The sequence below is a fragment of the Triplophysa rosa genome, linkage group LG18, assembly GCF_024868665.1.
Source record: "Triplophysa rosa linkage group LG18, Trosa_1v2, whole genome shotgun sequence".
Taxonomy (NCBI): Eukaryota; Metazoa; Chordata; class Actinopteri; order Cypriniformes; family Nemacheilidae; genus Triplophysa; species Triplophysa rosa.
The window spans coordinates 15077493-15097451 of NC_079907.1; the positions used below are offsets into that span (position 1 = coordinate 15077493).

A 19959-nucleotide genomic window follows, 5' to 3' on the forward strand; every position below is an offset into this window, starting at 1 on the left:
AGTTTTACCACTCAAGGGAGCGTGTCCCGGCGTGTTCACGTGGGAAAGTGACGTCAATGCATACCCTCTATTCATAAAAAATATTCCACCTTTTACCACAAGAAGGCAGTGATTCCCATCTCACAGTGATCCAAAAACAGTTTTTGTGTGTCAAAAGAAATCTCTTTTTTTTTTCAATTTTACAAAACACATCAATAACTTGTGTACAACAATGCATTTATTTTGCTTTGCACACACATAAAGATATACAGTATGATATGTAGACCTCACAGTGTTTTTAAACAGAATTCATGACAAGTCAGCAACAGATACACATCAACAAGCATTAAAATCGTGCACAGTATTTACTTAATGTTAGTAAATATTCTGGAATTGAGATCCATTAAAATACTGAGATTACTTTAACTGGCTTTGTTAATATTACTCATAGTGTTGGCTCTCTTCATATTTTGGAATAGCTTACCAGCTTTTGTTTGTATTAAATAGGCATCAACAATATACTAAACGTATAAATTTAAGCTAAAAACAACCGTTTGTCCATAGCTTATGTAAGTAATCAGACTAAAAACTACTGAAGCCAAAAATACAATTAAAGATTTAAAAACGACCTAAAGTCACTATACTATGACCTGACTAAAGAAATGTTAAACATGTAAACATGTGTTTATAAATAATACTTCAAAAGGTTTTAAAGTTGTTAACATGGCAACATCTTAAAGACATAAACATTTTTTATATATTTAAAACTGTAACATTTGCAGTAGTTAAGAGAGCTCAGTTGTTCCTGGGATATGAAATAAGGCATAAGGAGTGGACGGGCTCAGAGATTGTCAACAGAAAACCTTCAAGTCACCTCATCTTTTAGCTGCATAGTAAAAAGACAAAAAAAACATAGACAACCCATTTCTGATATAAATTGGAAACATGCTACTTAAGATGAGCTGGTGCAAAGACCCGTTGCATATCAAAAGTATTGCTTTTTTGTCTTTAAAGACATGCTACATAACAGCATAAACATTTTTATCTCTTTTTTCCATCAATCATAAATTAATACGAAGTACCTTTCGTAGATGCTTACATCTGAAATGGCTTTACACCAACTTTGATTTGTTGTTAGGGCACTTTTCTCATTTAAACATGTGAATATATCTGTATAATCCCTGTATAAATATGTAATGTAACAGTAGAGAAATCAGTCAGTGGTGACTATTTTGGTTCTCAGAGTTGCTAAAAAAACTGTACCAACTGCCTCAGACAGACTAGCAGATAAGGATGCATGCTTTATGCTGAATGTGTGGCTGGCTTCCTGACAGGGCTGCTGTAGCCGGGTGTAACTTTAATATGAATAAAGAGAGTGGAGGGAGACATGCTGGAGCCGTCAGCACTTAGCAGACGTACATGCCTGTAACCTGCAAGAGAGATAATACAGAATGAGCATATGCAGATACAACTTTTACTGTGTAAGGTACCGAATTACAAAAAGTGGCGCGTACCTGTACGCATGCTCGTGAAAGGAAGAGTAAACTGGCCCAGGAATTCATTCCTGGTCGCGTAGCCATGATCCTCAACCTTGAAGCGTATCAACACCAGCTCTGGCACATGTAGCTGGAACTTGAAGGTGCAGTCCCATCTGGGGTTAAAGCCTGAGGAAGAGATTTTTATTCATGAAACACAAACATAAATGGCTTTTAAAAACATAATATTAATTTGGCTTGATATACATTAGTTCTCCCATGATGCATTATCACTATTACAGAAACAAGCGATCCAGGTAATTTTTTCCCATGCACCAAAAGAAAAACACATCATACAGGTTTAAAATAAAACGAGGATGAGTAAATGACACAATTTTTTGTTTTATATAGAGCTGGCTTGATTATGAAACATAGCTGACAATTATTTGCGATAAATTGCAAAAAAGTATTGCGATTGTGGCGACATAGCCACATAGCCACAATCTGTTTTATAGCTTTGACAATTATTACGAATTATTGTCATACAAATTGTCATATTTTTTGTGTTCTTTATTCATTTAAATAACTATTACAAAACTCATTAAATAATTGGCAAAATTGTGATTACTTAATTTAAACATTTATAGATTGTCACTTACGGCCATGCTTGCAGTATAAGATTGATGCATTTTGCCACCTGAATTATAAGGTTCTATTTGCATTCTAAGCAGTTTTGTGATATTGAGCTTCATAGTTTTGAGCTTCATAGTTTTTGCATTCCATATGACTTTGTGTTTTAAAAAAAAGTCCCAAAATGTACACAACAACGTAAAGAAAAAAAACGTAATGTAAATAAGTTGTCACAGAGTAAAAGAATACGTGAACTCAATTTAGACGTGAAATTCAGATAGAACCTTATAATTCCAATGTGATGATCTTTAAATAGCTCTAAATCTTAAATATATTTGCTTTATTGAATAAAATAATATTTTAGAAATGCACCAATTCAGTAAATAACCAAAACAATCACACAAACACACACAAATCATTTTCTAAATCTAAAATTCAAATGATGGGTAAATGAAAATAATTGCGATCAGACAATTTTTTAAATAATTTTATAATTTCCAAGAAATCCTAAAGTACCATTATTGTCGATGCGGTGCGTCTTCTTTTTGTTGTTGTCTATGGGAGCCCCATAAATCTCCACCCACACAAGAGGATCCACAATGGAGCTGAGCTTCTCTTTGTCAGGTTTAGGCAGCTGCTGTGCTGATATCACCTGTCAAACCAGACAGAGCTCAGTGAACGACTGAGTTTCGAAAGATGAGCAAACACTGCAAAGGACTGACAAACATTATAGAAGCCATGAACTCAACATGAAATAACATTCGAAACCCATGTTGCTGTATTCAAGAATTCGAATATTTATTAAGTTGGCGACACTTTGTGAAAAGTGACTTCCTGTACAAGCTTTTACCCTCTTGGCATTAACTGCCATTAATTTCCTGAAATAAATTGAGAGGCGGGGTTGTCTGTCGCTATTCAATCAAAATTCGCTTGCGTAGATGATTAAGCTTCAGTGTGACGCTGACTGATGTCATGTTAAGCAAAACAGGTAACACTGACATCAAAGTACAATACACAAATAGAATTTTACTGACTCGCGTTGTGTTCTGCATTTGATGTCGTGCATTCGTCTGGGAAACCCCTTTATTTTTCCAGATAGTAAAAAGTAGTTGGGACACTTATTTCAAACCCACGTGATGTCACCAAAAAGTGCTCTGTAGTTTACCTTAATGGTGAGGAGCATTGGGTTGTGGCCAGGTCCTCCTCCAGTATTCTCAGGGTTAAATTCAGAATCAGGTGAACAGATAAAACTCGGCTTCAGCACGTAGCCACAGCGGCCATTGGGTAAAAAACGGCCTCTGTTTAGATCCATCTCTTCACATTGGGTTTGGAAGTTCAAAGCCACTGCAACATCATTTTTATGTCAATTGTTTGTAAATCCTTAAATATATAAGATAACGTTTTATTTCTGTCAACAACGCTTACCCAACTGACAACCGGCATTCCACATCTCTTGAGGATTGTAGTTGGAGGATTGCAGACGCTGACCGGACGGGTAGATTCTGCTCAGTTGCTTGCTATTGTGACGCACAAAGAGCTTCCCTACAAATGATAAATGACAAATTTAGCGAGAACTTATTCAATGTGATTTTATGCATTTGAAGGCACAAATGCTTCGGTTGTACAATAGTGTAATGTAATGATTACCGCCACCTAGGTACCTGACTCTTTGATAAGTTTCACCGCATCACTCTCAGAGAAAGAGGCCATTTCATTGGGTGGTTTCTTGGCAGATTTATCAAATCCTTTGAAGGCAACACTGCGGGTGTAGACCACCACATCAGACAGCTCTGGGCTCAACTTAGACCCTTTCTGAAGAAAAGCAAAAGCACGCTGGAGAGCAATACAGAGAAACATACACACCAACACATGCATGCAAACACACACAGACACGAAAAACACAACTAGTATTGAGACAAAGCGAACATGCACAAAAATAAACAGTGCTAACAAACACTACAATGATATTATACATGGGTGGTTGACACATAGCTGTGACATGCAGCTGCCTAAAATTATTCATCTAAAATTATTTTGAACATTTTTTATGTGTCCAGGCTATCTGTAAACTACCCATATATAAACACTATTTGGACAAGCAAAAAAGAAAAGTCACAAAAGCCACTTTTCGACCATCGGGCTAAACCCTTCTCATTCTGGATGAATCTTGTAGATATGCAAGATACTACAGCAAATGTTTGCATTGTCCCTGCACAATTCGGGCCAAAAATGGTTTGTATATGTGTGTTGTGCTGCACCAAGCTCAAGTGGAATTATAACTGCAGCCATCTGCTACAGAACCGTTTGGCCTGACGGTGGAAAAGCGGCTAAATATAGCACAAAACAGTGAAAACAATAAGATGGAAAGCGCAAAGTGTACACTAAAGCCTCTGCTGATCATGCATTAAAACATACAGAAGCATGACATACACTACAGACAGCACAGATACACACAGACCTTCCGGGCTTTAGGTTTGTTTTCAGCTTTGGATTCATCTTCTGAAGAGCTTGAGTCAGAACTGGAGCTGTCCTGTTCCACTTTGTTCTTCTTTGCTTTTATCAAAATCTTTCCTTTTAAGTCCTACCACGAAACAAAACAATATATGGCACATTTTACACTGTAAAAAATACCCATAAAATATGTAATATTCAGTAAAATGACATTTTATGTTAAGACAATTACATGTTTTTAATGTTACACCTAAATTTGCAGTCTATTTCTGTAATTTGGCATTCAACAATATGTGTAATTCTATAAAATAAAGGTGTAGTGTTATGCTACAGTACTACTGTGATCGATCTACATTCAAAATTAAATTAGGAATCACTAGTTCATTTAAGCAAATAACAATTAAAAATAATAATAATAAATCGTTACATTTATATAGCGCTTTTCTGGGTACTCAAAGCGCTTTACATTGAAGGGGGGAATCTCCTCAACCACCACCAATGAGACAGTTTAGACAGATTGTTGTAGTATATTTAATTAATATACAGACTTCATTTCTTTTTTTTTTGGTTACAAGACAATAGAAAGTTAATTATAATTATTATACAACTTATTTCATTATGCAAACTGATTTTTATTCATTTAGCGCTGTTGATATACTCCCTGTAATGTAAACAACGGAACATTGCTTTACAACAAAATCATTTTTCCGCTATAAGTGATGTGGAGTGACACACATGAAACTTGAAGGTTAAATTGTGAATTTATCATCACTATTGACCAATAAGTATCTAAGAGCGGTATTTTTTAAAACCACAAAAAACCTTAAAGGGATAGTTCACCGAAAACTAAAAATCCTGTCATGATTACTCAACCTCTAGTTGCTCCAAACCTGTATACAATTTCTTTGTTCTGTTGAACACAAGTTTGTTTTCCTTAAATTCTTCATAATATTTTCTTTTGCGTTCAACAGAACAAAAAAAACAATAATTCTTTCTACTAGTCAATGGTGACCAAGAAATGTCAGTTGCTAACATTCTTCCAAATATATTTCTTTGTGTTCAACCAAACAAAGAAATTTACACAGATTTGGAACAACTTGAGGGTGAGTAATTCATGACAGAATTTTCATTTTTGGGTGAACTATCCCTTTAAAAAACCCTTAAACCTCAACAGGAGTGCACAAAACACAATTCTAGTACTGTACAAGTACTGTAAAAAGTACTCTGATACACAATTTATTTTGCACCGACTAGAGAGTATATCATATAAAAATATTACCTCAGGTGATGGCAGGCACTTTAGTGACTTGTCATTGAGAGGTTTTGTGAGCAGTTTGTCTCTCAAAATGGAGCGCAGTTGCTGGGCCATGATCGTCTGCTGCTCCACAGAGCAATGGTTCTCAAGAGATAGAATCAGAGGATATGGGGAAGCCTAGAAAACAATCAATCCTCCTAAACATATTAATGTATTGGTGTAGAAAAAGTTATTCTCAGGTTTTTCTTTTGAGGCTAAGTAAAAGGCTCTACAATATATAGCATACATAGTAAAACTAAACAATCCTCCATAAAGAAAGTCATCACCAGTGAGTAAAAAAAAATGTTTTTTTCACCCTGAAGGCATATTCAGCAATGGCCTCCACGACCTCTCTGAATGGCACCTTGGATGTGAGAGTGTGTCCATGGTAAATAACTGGCTCCTTTTCTCCATCCCAGCAGTCCAGCTCCACACAACGGCATCCGTGGCTGAGAGCCCTATACCACAAACAAACAAATAAATATGCATGCTTGTGTGCTGTGAGGTTAAATGTGAGTGTTATTTACATTATTTGGTTAATACAACTGTGGAAACTTGTGTGCTGTGCACTAAAAAAATACCTCAAAAAGTTAATTCTAGATCTATTCTCACATTCTCAAGATTTTTTTTGCGCATCGCGATGCGATTCACGATGCAATTTATTCACAATTTATTATTTTTTAAATGAGTTGAAATGAGAGAAATTAGAAATTAACAAGTGTCCTTTTATTATTTCTCAAATGCTGCACATTTCTTTGTAAAATAAAAATATATTTTATGTCAAATAACAAACAAAACTTTGCTTTTATTGGATTTTTGTAGAAATCAGCATAGTCACGTTTTCCAAGTTTGCAGTAAACACACCGGCCCCTGCTGTTCAAGACATGTATTGCGATTCATTAAACATCTCAACCGACTTGAATCGTCACATATTGTAATCGATTTTCAGTCCTTTTGCTTCTCACAATTCGATTTGTTTCTGTATTGGATACTTTTAATGGCTGTGTCAATATTTTTACTGGAAAATAAGTAGAAAAACACAGCTTGTGAAAATGATTATTATTCGTGGTGTTAGTGAGCGAGATTTAAAGGGACAGTTCACCCAAACATAAACATTCTGTCATCAATTACTCACCCTCGAATTGTTCCAAATCTGTATTTTTTGTTTTGTTCTGATGAACACAGAGAAAGATGTTTGGAAGAATGCTTTTAACCTAACAGTTCTTGGCCATTGACTACCATGTACGAAAAATTAAGGTATAATGGTTGTCAAAAGTGCCCCAGAACTGTTTGCTTTCCTACATTCTTCAACATTTCTTCTTTTGTGTTCAACAGAACAAAGAACTTTGTAAAGCAATTTTTCCTTCTATGGTTGTCAATGGTGGCCAAGAACTGTTTGGTGTAAGCATTCTTCCAAATTTTTTCTGTGTTCATCAGAACAAAGAAATGTAAACAGATTTGGAACAACTCAAGGGTGAGTAAATGAAGACAGGATTTTCATTTTTGGGTGAACTGTTTCTTATAATCATATAGACAGTCCGGTGTATTTGTAAACGTTAACTTCTTAAAGGGCCAGTGCTGCTTTTTTGTGATGTGTGTTGTACTTGATGTAAGGGTCCACACTGCTCTCGCTGATCAGCTGGTCTTTAGTGAGGTAGGTGTTGTGTGAAGAGGAGATAAAGTAGTCAGTGAGTGGACGGCTCATGTCCTGGTAGACTCTGCTGTGCTCCGGGTTGAACATATCATTCTCTTTAGACAACATGTACATTGTGAAACCGTTGGGTGTCATGAACTGGTTCTCTTGGGCTGCATGGGACAAAAAGAGAAGCATTTTAATGAATCATAATCAGAATGCAAACTGCAAAAATTGTGGGACAATGTGTAACTTCCAAAAGCCTAGTCAACAAGTGTTTTTATATAATAATTCAAATTTTCTTTTTATAAATACTTAAGAATTTTTATGTTTTACAAAAACCTAAGTTATCAAGAGTAAAGTGCAAATACCCCATTTGTTGAGCTCGTAGGTTAAAATGAGGCTCTGAGCGTGTACGAGCGTGTGATCCTCTCCCTGGTCTTTTAAGAATTCACGCAAATCCACAGTGGACAGAACGCAACCGTTAGCTGAGTACTGATGAAACACCACATCCAGCTCAGGCCGACGTAACAGCTCACGACAAAACAGCTCGATCTCCTCGTGTTCCAGTCGGCCATCTTCTGACTTGTCACATTTCTGTTACACAAGCAAAGCAAAAGCACTGATCCACCTCGAACAAAAGTCACTTTTTAAAACACAGGTTATTTCTTTCTTCCATGGAACACAAAAGGAGCTTCAGTCTGTCATGATCAAGTGCGGCTGTAGTATAAAACTGACCTTGAAGAGGCTGGCAGCATATTCCTCATTCAGGTCAATGTTAATCATCTGGAGAAGCATCTGGACTTCTTCGTATGACATCTTCCCGTCTTGGTTCATGTCAGCTTGTTTCAGGTAGCCATGGATCCAGGTGAGGGGGTCAAGGGTAAGTAGGTTATATTTTTGTGGTCAATGAATCGTACTTATTTTGCACTCAACAATAAACGCTAGATCAGTGGTTCTCAACAAGGGGGCTGTGGCCAACAAGGGGGCCCCAGCTGACTTCCAAGGGGGCCTCAGGATGAATCATTTAAAATTAGACAAAATGTGAGTTGAAATACATTTTATAACAACTAAAATAAGTTGATATTTGTCCATTTTAAATTGAATAAACACCCTTCCAGTTAATATCAAGCTCTGAAATATTTTATTGGGTAGAAATTTGAATATTAAATACAGTGGGGGGCCTTGGAGTCAAAAAGGTTGAGAACCCCTGTGCAACAACTCATTACCACGATGGAGTAACTTAATCGGTACTAAATGACAGATTTTTCTATTTTAATTGGATTACGACCTAGATAAAGAGTCTGGAATTGGATTTGCTGCTGAAGGATATTGCTCAAGTTTCTCCTTGTGGGTCATGTTGTTGACTCTGCCCTGCAGGGTACGAATGCCACGGGCCCAGTGTTGGGCTTCCTCTTTCGTGGCACATTGGAGATCCAAGCTCTTCCTGTCTCCCTTGAAGACGATGGTCAGACATTTTTCTTCTGGGACGGAGACTGCCAGGTTTCTGAACGCCTCGGCCTGACAGCCCTCTCGTACGCATTCTACTTCCGTCACAGAAACTGTGGGTAAGAGAGAAATGGTGTAGTTAGATGTGGTAAGAAAGAAGAATGAATCAATTGTCATAATAATATGTACATGTATTCATAACATTACAATTCAAAACATAATGTAACTTTTTATGAAAAGCAAAACAATTTTAAACACAGATGAGCTTCTGTTACGCTACTGAAGAAAGTGATTGGTAGTGTCCCTTTCATTCTCTGTGTAGTTACACTAAATACACCAAACAAGCAAAACTAAATCTAAAGTTAGAAAAAGCCCGAGCCAATGTGGTGGATGTCAGTGCATGGCAGTATGTCATGTAAACTGGGTTTTGTGTTTGTGCTCAATATGGTGCACCAGATACACAGTCCCTGTATTCCCATCCTGACATTTCATTTACTTTTCATACAGAATAATTTGCTGGTTGCTGTGAGGCCGAACCTAAATGTTAGCTGTGTTAACAGTCATTTTAATACCCATTTATTAGGAGCAAACCTTACCCTGCCTGTGTTAACAAAGATTTCACTCATGGTGGAAGTCGCCTGATGTTTGCATAGCTTTATTTACAACTGCAGCGCAAACACAAAGCACTCTGTAAATAAACACTATAAATCTCACTGTTATAGCGTCATTGCGGTACCAAAACAATAAATTGCTTTTGATGATGTACCATTTTTAACGTTCACCTGAGAATTGCTGGATGGTTAAATAGCACAAGCACAAGACAGTAAAGCTGATCTACATGTACACAACCTTAAAAAGATTTATGAACATCACCAAAACATAAACGTAGAGGAAAACGTAGATGTAGACATAAACGCAGTGGAAAATGTTATTGCCTATTGGTCCATTCATGCATTAAAGTTCACCCAAAAAATTAAAATCTGTCATCATTTACTCACCCTCTTGTCACTTCAAATCTGTATGACTTTTTTTCTTCTACACAGCACAAAAGAAGATATTTTGAAGAATGTGGGTAACCGAACAACGGTGGTACCCGTTCACTTCTATTGTATGGACACAAAACCAGTGCAAGTAAATGGGTACCACCATTGTTCAGTTACCAACATTCTTTAAAATATCTTCTTTTGTGTTCTGCAAAGGAAAGAAAGTCATATAGGTTTGAAATGTGCATCATCCTGAGATTTCTGGGACATCATTGATTAGCATAGTAGAAAAAAATTCAAATGGGTGCAAGCACCGCAAGCACCTTTGACTTTGGGTGCAAAGTCAAAGGTGCCCCAGAACTGTTTGTTTTCCTAAATATTTCAAAATATCTGTTTTTTTCCTACAGTGGTAGTCAATGGTGCCCCAGAAGTCTTTTTCCAAATATGTTTCTTTGTGTTTAACAGAACAGCAAAATGTATAGGTTTGGAACAACTTAAGGGTGAGTAATTCATGACAGAATTTTCATTTTTGGGTGAACTATCCTTTTAAGATACACTACAGACCACTTTGAATTACGTAAATAACGCTGTTTCAACGCCGGTTTAGAAGAACTTCCTGTTTCAGTTTTAAACACTGCACAAACGTTTAAACAAAACACAACTGCCAGAACATCTATAACCGAATTAAAATATTAAACGAATGTATTTAAAATTTAATTATGTAAGATTTCAAAATAAAATAAATGAAAAATAAACCGGAAGTGCATCTAGACCAGTGTTTACATCTTGCGAAGTGGTATATTTCTAATCTGTGAACCAGGCAATTTCCTTCATTGTCTCTCTATTAGAAAACATTGCTGTCCTGGAGATACAACAGAGACGTTGAAGATTGTCATCTCTCATACAGGCATTCAGAGCATAGGGTTGCGCACATGTGGGTGTTCTCACATACGCCTCAGCCACATCACACAAAACATGATCTTTCTAACTAGAAGCAATTATAGACCTTAATTCTAATTTAGGCCATGTGCACAGTTGCCAGGGCAATGATTATTATTCATGTAAACTATGGAGCAAACCATAATGTGAAGGGCCACTCTCTTCCCTCCCAGCCGTAGACTGTAATTAGAGCGTATAGTGATGTTTATAGAGAGAAGAGAGAGAACCCCCCTCGTCTGTACTGAAAATAGAACAGCCCCGTAATGACAACGCTGTGGCCAGTAGACCTGGAGACCGCTGGTTTATGCAGCCATAATTAGGAGGTGTATTCACCGGGAGGGGCTCTTACAGTTCCACAGCACAGACCATCACTTTTCATCTGAATGAATATTTCATGAAACATTCATTCACGAATCTCAAACTCAGCACATTACATAGAAAGTCACAATACCAAAAACACACATATATGATGTGTATGAAACTTACAGCACTGCTTGGATTTGTTGAAGGTCTTGTTGGATTCACACCAGACCGTTACTCCATCATCCATCAGCTTTAGCATGCGCTTTCTCTGCCAGCGAGGAGAACGCACCTTCAACATGTAAGAGCCCTGCATCATAGTCTGCACGTCTTCATTGTCCTGGATCCCTGCAGAGGTTCATTTTAACAGAAAATACTAGTTACAATTGAGTTGCATGTGAATATGACCCCATTCATGACTCGATAAAATAAAAATGGTGCATCACCAATTATTCACAAATTAAGGTGTAACCATAACAACACATCTAATGAGTCAAAATAAGAATATATTGTCCTATCCACCCACAGCATTTGATGAAATTTTGAGGTCTTTGTTATTCTCACATTCCTTAAAGGCTGTCCACTTAACATTTCTACAAACATTATGAAACACATGGAACACAATCCTTCTGTTAAAAAGGGATGACTGTCACAATGGAAGTCATGTGTTAATATAGTTAGATAGTATTTGATATAACATACAACCTGTTCAGTTCAGTCAACTTCGGTATAATGGCAATCTGTTTCGAAAAATCATTTCCTCAGTAAACCCCAATACAATTATCTCTCACTTTATTCTGAGGAGTAATCAATGAACGCCTTGAAATGGATCCCAAAGGGCCATTTTCTCTTTACTGCCAAAGGCAGAGACAACAATTTGAGACATAACACTATAATATGTGGATAAAGTTATATATTTAAGCTCCTATCATTATATGTAGGCCTATATGATGAAATATGATTCTATTATACTTATCTATTGGAATACATCAATATCTGGTACAACAACATGTACCAATATGTAAATATAGAGGGCCAGAGAAAAGGCCAATTCGCAAAACAAACAAACAAAAAGTCATTTTTATTTACTTATAAACACACTGCATCATATGAAAATGTATATTTGGTGTGTGTTTATAATAAAAATGTAGTAAGTGGTAAATACAGTAATTATGCCTCCTTAGTTTGCATAGTGCTGTTGTGATAAACTCCTCAAGTGACCTTGCACATTTCTAAAGTATTGTTTGAGTAATGTTGAAAGAAACAAGTCCCGTGACTAAACTTCACATGTTAAAATCTGTCATCCAGTAGAAAAATTAACCATTTCATAAATTATCTTAAAATCTGTTGAGGAATGGGGATGCAATAACCACACATAGTTATATCAACACAAATCTGCCTCTTTACAGCCTGCATTACAAAATTAATATTGTGTCAGTGGTAGTGAATTATGACATGCTGGATTACGTTAAGCCGAAAATAAATGTTAAAAAAAATATGTGGGTCATGCAATTAACTATAAATAGTTAATAATAATTATTATAATAATACAGTTCTTACCCAGGTTTTTCAGGGGGTCGTCTGATTTAACATGGGACGTCCCGGCTTCATTCTTCTCCTTTCTCAACATGACGCAGTTTTGGTCCTTTTTTCGCCGTTAGGCTGCAATGTATATGCGGATAAATACACGAATGTCTCAGTCAGTCTGTAGCTATTTGTATGAAACAGCATAGACACTGCCCCTGTTTGATGAGATCATGAATTTTAAAGAGCTGAACAGCACCCATACGTTACATGACAATAAACATCAACGGATTAAGTGTCTTATGTTGTTATAAAATAAACACAGATTGTAACCTACACACATAAAACACGTATAAAGTATTGCACGTATAATTAAAGCATTATCTAGGTTTACAATGAAGATATTGTACGCGATCTACTCGAATGATAAATGATATGGACCACCTATGTAAAAGCGTACGTTACCCTATTTCAATAGAATTATGCAGCGACATCAAGACTCAAGAAAAAATAAAACGATTTTAGTGTCGGTTAAAAACGCCGAAATCAAAAACAACGAAGATACACATCAACGGGCTGATCGAAGCGCGGGCTCTCGCGTGCACATTATGATTTCTTACCATAAAAAGATCTGTGCAGATTACACAATTCTGTCCTGAGATTAGGATTTTCTAACAAAATGTCTCCCTCTAGTGTTCTCTATATCAAAATAATCAACTGAATGAACCATACACAGTTTGTTGTAAATCTAGCTTCAAGTTTAACGGACAGTAATGACGTGCATGGGGAAAGTATTTAAAGTATTTGTTTAGGTATTTAAATATAAATATATTTGTTTATGTTTTAAAATATTGTGCTGGGAAATAATTATACAATAATCTCTAGAAGAAAAGAGAATTTTACCACTTCTGCATTACCAATTATAATAATGACAGTAATAATAATGCACTCTAGTGATAACACACATACTGTATTTTGTCTACAAAATATAGTAACAAAAGACACACACAAACAAAGCCACGGAGACAAGAAACCAAAAATAATAAAAAAAATCGTAGTACAAAATCGTATTCAATGAAGCAGTGTTTCAAAAGAATATAAACACGAATATTTAGGTCATAATTTATCTTAGTTCCCATATTATGGCATAGTACAATTACAAATACAATCAAATGTTCTGATTTTAAAATATATTTCAGCTCATTAAAATAAAAAAGTGGTTTGGTATAAAAACAAACAAAAATTCAGTAGTACTACAAAACTAAAAACAACATTTTTAACAAAAACATTTGACATTTATAAGGATTGCATAAATGACGTCAAATGTTGACGCTATCACTCGGTTTAGGACAGAAATGTTTTGACCAATCATCGCAGTAAATACTAGATCACGTGACTGAACCAGGAAGTGAACTCCTAGCCGAAATTCCAAGTGGCGAAAGATCCCGTTTTCAGAAGAAAGCAGCAGTTTTTTTATTTAACACCTTGCTACGATTTTCATAAATTGTGATTGGTAGTTTGCGTCATATGGTAGTGGCTAGCAGGAGCACAGGACAGGTGAGTTGGAGCTTTTCTGCTTGACCTCCTGGACAATAACCTGAATCAGAGACGTCAGAAAAGCTACTGTCACCTGGACGACTTATTTTATAAACGAGGGTTTTTATAAATATAAGAGCATAATTATATTCCAAAGCTTGCACAGTACAGAACATTGTATAGAAAGTAGGATGACACGTGTGTTACCAGTGAATTTAATTTACAGATTCCAGTTATTGAACTTGGGGCCGCAGGAGTGTGGAAACATAGAGACCGTATGTTATGCCAACTATTGCTATGTCAAACCCCGAGGACTGTCAAAGACGCTTTCAGGCGGCTGTCAACGTCATTCAAAGCCTACCCAAAAATGGTAGCTTTGCTCACAATCGACAAAAAAAACCCCTGTAAAATAACATCATCACTAATGTGTAAATGACAATTAGGTGTGTTCGGTTTTATGTGACTCTGCGTTTTATGTGACTCTGCGCAGACCGATCGTCTTATAACAGCAAAGTACCGCGATAGTGTTACCAAATCGGTATTATCGCGGTAGTTTGATGCCATCTAGCCATCGGTCTGCGAAGCGCCGCATTAAGCCGCAAACAAGCATTGTATGCACTCAATGTAAAACCTTTATAGCTTGTCAATTTTTATTTCTGTAAATTTACAAATATAACATTTAAATAAATAAATACACAAACATCAAAGTCTATATACTGATTACTACATTATTGCTGGAAAAACAAATATTTTCCAGCAACACGTGACACCTGTTTAATTGTAAACTGTGTTTGCACAGGCTCCTACAGACCCTCTTATGAAGTGATGCTTCGGTTTTATGGTTTATACAAACAGGCGGTCTGTGGCCCGTGTACAGTGTCACGTCCTGGCTTCTGGGACCCTGTTGGACGTTACAAATGGTTGAGTTTTATCCCGTTTCGCAGAACATACTTTGGTTCCATAATGTGCATAATAAAGTACATTAAATCCTCTGGATAAATATTAGAGCTTTCAGTACATTTATTTGAGGTTTAAGACTTCAAGCTTTAAGAAGTGTTTATGATATGTTTTCCTGGTTTTGTGTCAGGGATGCTTGGAAACAGCTAGGGGACACGAATCAAGAAACTGCAATGGGTGCTTACGTGGAGGAAATGAAGAAAGTTGCACAAGAGGTAGAGAGAGGACATTATTGCAAAAATCTCACCATATCAATTTCCAAGTCAAGAAATTGTGTTCTTGTTGAATCATTATTTGATTATATATATTACAGGTAATAGATACCATGCCAATAGATGAAAAGACAGCATCCTTTTTCCATTATTTCGAACCTCTCTATCATGTTATTCATGATATGCCCAGACCTCCAGAGGCACTTGTAACTCTAACATCAAGTGTGTATGCAATTGCTTTCTAAAAATGGATATGTATTTGTATGCAATAATTAAGCAATAAATTAAAATTATATTTATAATGTTTGTAAATACCAAAGAACATGAAGTGAAGAGACGAACAGAAGAACTGGCTCCTCAACAGCAGGACTTCACAGATACAATCCCTGATGGTGACCCTCATCTGAACAACACAGGTAGTAGAAAAATAACTTATGCACTAAATGGAAGCGGTTTATACAGAATATTTTGCACCAAAATCTCCTATCCAAGGAGATTCCAGTCTTGCATAAAACACTGCTTGTCATTTTATTGTGATCAGCCTCGAACATGGTAGAACACACCTGTTTATTCCATCTTTAAATGGCATTGGAGCTTGCACTGGCTTAGATGACATGAACCAGCCTTGACCACCATCCAGCTGTTGAAAAATTTGACCGTTGCATAAGTAATAAGTGATGCCAAAAAATCTGTGCACTGTACCTAATCAGTTTCATCACTGTATGTGTGTGCAGATCTAGTTCTGTTTGAGACTCAGGGGCCAACAAGTGACTCCGAGAGTGAAGTCTTCTGTGATTCATTGGAACAGCTAGACACTGTTAAGGTATAAACAGATTCACTGACCAACAGTTTTGTTCAACACTCAATACGGTTAATTTGACATCAAATGTTTTGTACCTTTTGATGTTTATATGGTCACACAGCTTGCTGCACTGTCGGATAATATTCAAAATGGGCATGCATATACTGAGACGTCTGGAGTCCAGGAGCATCTGTACAACCCTGTCAGTCAGGTGACCCAGATGGGTGCTGGATGTGGTGGCGAGGGGGCAGAGGACAGGCATGGTGCCCCAATGAGAAGGAACGCAGGAAGAGAGGGGATGCAGCAAGGCTGCAGGGAACCTTCAGGTATATAAAATCTAATTATTCTTTCATGAATAATCCAAAGAGAAAACACAACACAAGTGTGCTGTTGCAAAAAACTGTCAACAATTGAACTAATCCTATTTTTCTGTATCTGTATTATTGTGTATTTGTTTATCTTTTGCATGTTTATATTGAAGTATTATTGTGTGGTTTGTGTCAGGTAATTTGGCTCGCCGCAATGCTCGATGGGCAGAGCGACCACCCTCAGGGTCTGGTTCAGGGGGAGCGGGTGGAGAAGATTCTGAGGGTGGGCCTGACAGACTACAGGATGTCCAGGTGCAGCGGCAGATCATTTTAGCATTACAACAACTCAGAGAGGACATGCAGAGCGTTATGGAACGACTGGAGGTGGTTGAGGGACTTGCCACTGCAAATGTAAGAATCGAAAGCTGAACAAAATTAAAGCCAAAAAAGTGCACCTGATTTGTCCGAACTGAGCACGGTAAAGAACAAAGACAGAGAAATGTCTTGATTTGTAGAAGAGTTTAAGAAGTAGCTTAGGCGATTAGAAACCTTAAACATAACTATTGTATATTAAATATACAGTACACAGGTGCTGGTCATATAATTAGAATATCATCAAAAAGTTGATTTATTTCACTAATTCCATTCAAAAAGTGAAACTTGTATATTATGTTCATTCATTACACACAGACTGATATATTTCAAATGTTTATTTCTTTTAATTTGATGATTATAACTGACAACTAATGAAAATCCCAAATTCAGTATCTCAGAAAATTAGAATATTACTTAAGACCAATACAAAGAAAGGATTTTTAGAAATCTTGGCCAAATGAAAAGTATGAACATGTACAGCACTCAATACTGAGTTGGGACTCCTTTTGCCTGAATTACTGCAGCAATGCGGCGTGGCATGGAGTCGATCAGTCTGTGGCACTGCTCAGGTGTTATGAGAGCCCAGGTTGCTCTGATAGTGGCCTTCAGCTCTTCTGCATTGTTGGGTCTGGCATATCGCATCTTCCTCTTCACAATACCCCATACATTTTCTATGGGGTTAAGGTCAGGCGAGTTTGCTGGCCAATTAAGAACAGGGATACCATGGTCCTTAAACCAGGTACTGGTAGCTTTGGCACTGTGTGCAGGTGCCAAGTCCTGTTGGAAAATGAAATCTGAATCTCCATAAAGTTGGTCATAAACATTTGAAATATATCAGTCTGTGTGTAATGAATGAATATAATATACAAGTTTCACTTTTTGAATGGAATTAGTGAAATAAATCAACTTTTTGATGATATTCTAATTATATGACCAGCACCTGTACATATAAAGTATACATATTAAAGTCAATTGCCAAGTTAAGTTTAAACAAAGTTTTTTGAAAGTATAAAACTAAGTGCAAAAAATCTTATTGATTTTTAATTTGGTATTATTTCCACTTCCAAATGTCTTTCATTTAACTTGTATTTATCTTTAAGGCTCAAAATTCACAATGGAGATCCCACTTACAACTGACAGTACCAGAGGTAAACTGTGACAAAAAAAGGAACTAAACCAGCATTGCTTGTTTTATGACTGAATAGCAGTGAAAAGAACCTTAAACAAATATGTGTGTAAAATAAATGCCTTAAATTGTAATTCTCATATATTTTGTTTTCTATTTTGCCTGTAGGAGAAATGGTGGCCATTTGACATCTCTGGACCCACGATGCTGCTTTTGTTGGTGTGGCCTTTTGTGACTCAGGGCATAGTGTTCCTGCTAAGACGGAGGAAGAAAAAGTTTCATGTTTGCATATGAAATCAAAGAAACATTCATGCTAAAGAATGATGAATAATATATTGTGGCTTTCAGTACTTTATGCACTGATTGTTAGCCTCAAGTGAAGCTAAGAAATGTTCTAACCTCAGCTCTGAATGGATTTTACCATTTAATTCAACATGAACAAAATGAGTGCAATTCCCAGAAATGCGCTGAGGTTAATTGTGTAATTTATAGTATATCATGTGTAATTCTGGTTACATAAAGCTCTGCGCATAGGCATCCAATGACTGAATAATGTATGCTAATATCTGTACTCTTACATTTTACAAAGCACCACAATGAAGGATACAAGTATTACTGCTCCTACTTATGTTGCACGATGCCAGGCGCTTTGTAGAACTTAATATAATGTTTCTGTAATATGTATTCAATCAAAAAGCCTTAAAAATAAGGGCCTTCACATGGGGAATATATCAGATGTCCACTTTGCTGTAGCTGTCACTCTGAAATTAAGAATAGAGAACCAGCTATATAATGTTTTCTGACCATATACACAAGATTTATTGTTCTGTAAAAGGAGAAATAAATGCTCTTGCATTGTACATGCAATATAACACTCATCCACTTTATGGTAAGAGATTAAAAATGAGATTACCCACAGACAGGTGGATTTGCAGGTTGTGTAATTTTGTCATGCAACAACTTGTAATGACTTAAAGGGAGAAGTAAATACATTTGGTAATGTTAAGAGGAGTGGATCAAACCAAATGTTAAATCAGAAACTAATAGCGTTTTTAATTAAATGTATTATTTAGTGTGTCCTCTGCTACTATCTGGTTCACGTGCATCCCTATTGTCACAGTGAAATTAAAGCAATTATCCAGATTCTTAGATATATTCTCTGAATTTTGTCCTCCAGAAAACTCATCGTGATTTGTCATCAGTTTATTCTGGCCTTTAAAAAGATATGCTTTGTTAATCCGTATACAATTTATACGACCACATATTAGCACTATTATAGGAATCAGGGCTATGCTATAACGTTAGTTGGAAAGTGTTTCTCTCATTTCACTGACAACTTAAAGCTTTAATACGCTTAAAATGTCAATGTTTATAAAACAGGCCTAGTGTTTTGAGTCGCTTCGGCTCTTGTTTAACAGACGTGATGCAGCTAGCTAACTTCCCTAGCGTGACTTTCTCTCTGTTAGCAAAAAACGTTACCTATCAAAACTAAGCGTTCCGTTTATAATTCAGAAGCGTGGGGTAAAACATGTCTCATTCGAGCAGATTTTTATATGAATATTGTATACTCGTCAATCTAGTCACTTTACAGTTAGCTAACCAGTATACTTTGCCAGCTAGCTAGTCAATAAACCTATCTGTTAGTATAAACTGACATTACACGTACTGCACTTTATTCGAAATGCATGTAAATAAACTGCATTTGCTTAAAACGAAGACTTTCGGTTTTAGTGCTGAACAGTTTGCTTGTGCTAGCTTATTCGTGTTAATCTAGACACCAGTACCAAGCTAACTAGCTAGCTACCAAACAAACAGATTGCTAAACAATAGCTTCTGCAAAATCGCTAGAGACCAATTATAAAAACGACCCAAGGACGTTTTATATTATATGTTCAGATGCTACATTTTACTTTAACAAGGGAAAACTGCCCAAGTTACTAGAAACTGTAAATTCGTCATCTTCGTGAATACAATCGGAACTATTCA

General features: G+C 36.5%; 2 protein-coding genes across 5 annotated transcripts; one reads left to right on the top strand and one right to left on the bottom strand.

Annotated features, from left to right (window-relative positions):
* Positions 1-185: 185 nt before the first annotated feature.
* plcd3b (phospholipase C, delta 3b) lies at positions 186-13271 on the bottom strand. Its single transcript, XM_057359197.1, has 16 exons — positions 13123-13271; positions 12694-12875; positions 11320-11481; positions 8796-9024; positions 8201-8330; positions 7834-8059; positions 7434-7635; positions 6146-6287; positions 5815-5967; positions 4543-4665; positions 3746-3896; positions 3510-3626; positions 3250-3428; positions 2601-2736; positions 1494-1643; positions 186-1409 (listed from the first exon to the last, which is right to left on the bottom strand). Exons 2-16 carry the CDS (start codon positions 12761-12763, stop codon positions 1282-1284), a joined length of 2298 nt encoding a protein of 765 aa, XP_057215180.1. The 5' UTR covers positions 12764-12875; positions 13123-13271; the 3' UTR covers positions 186-1281.
* Positions 13272-14054: 783 nt separating this feature from the next.
* acbd4 (acyl-CoA binding domain containing 4) lies at positions 14055-18891 on the top strand. Of its 4 annotated transcripts, none has more exons than XM_057358330.1 (11): positions 14055-14214; positions 14420-14563; positions 15049-15113; positions 15281-15365; positions 15464-15584; positions 15683-15778; positions 16097-16185; positions 16286-16490; positions 16669-16883; positions 17948-17995; positions 18142-18891. In XM_057358330.1, the coding sequence occupies exons 1-11, from the start codon at positions 14185-14187 to the stop codon at positions 18265-18267; spliced, it is 1224 nt and encodes a 407-aa protein (XP_057214313.1). In that variant the 5' UTR covers positions 14055-14184; the 3' UTR covers positions 18268-18891. The 4 variants fall into 4 exon arrangements, with proteins under 4 accessions (XP_057214313.1, XP_057214316.1, XP_057214314.1 ...); XM_057358331.1 differs by having other exon boundaries at positions 14080-14214; positions 14993-15113; XM_057358333.1 differs by lacking the exon at positions 14420-14563.
* The last annotated feature ends 1068 nt before the right edge of the window (positions 18892-19959 follow it).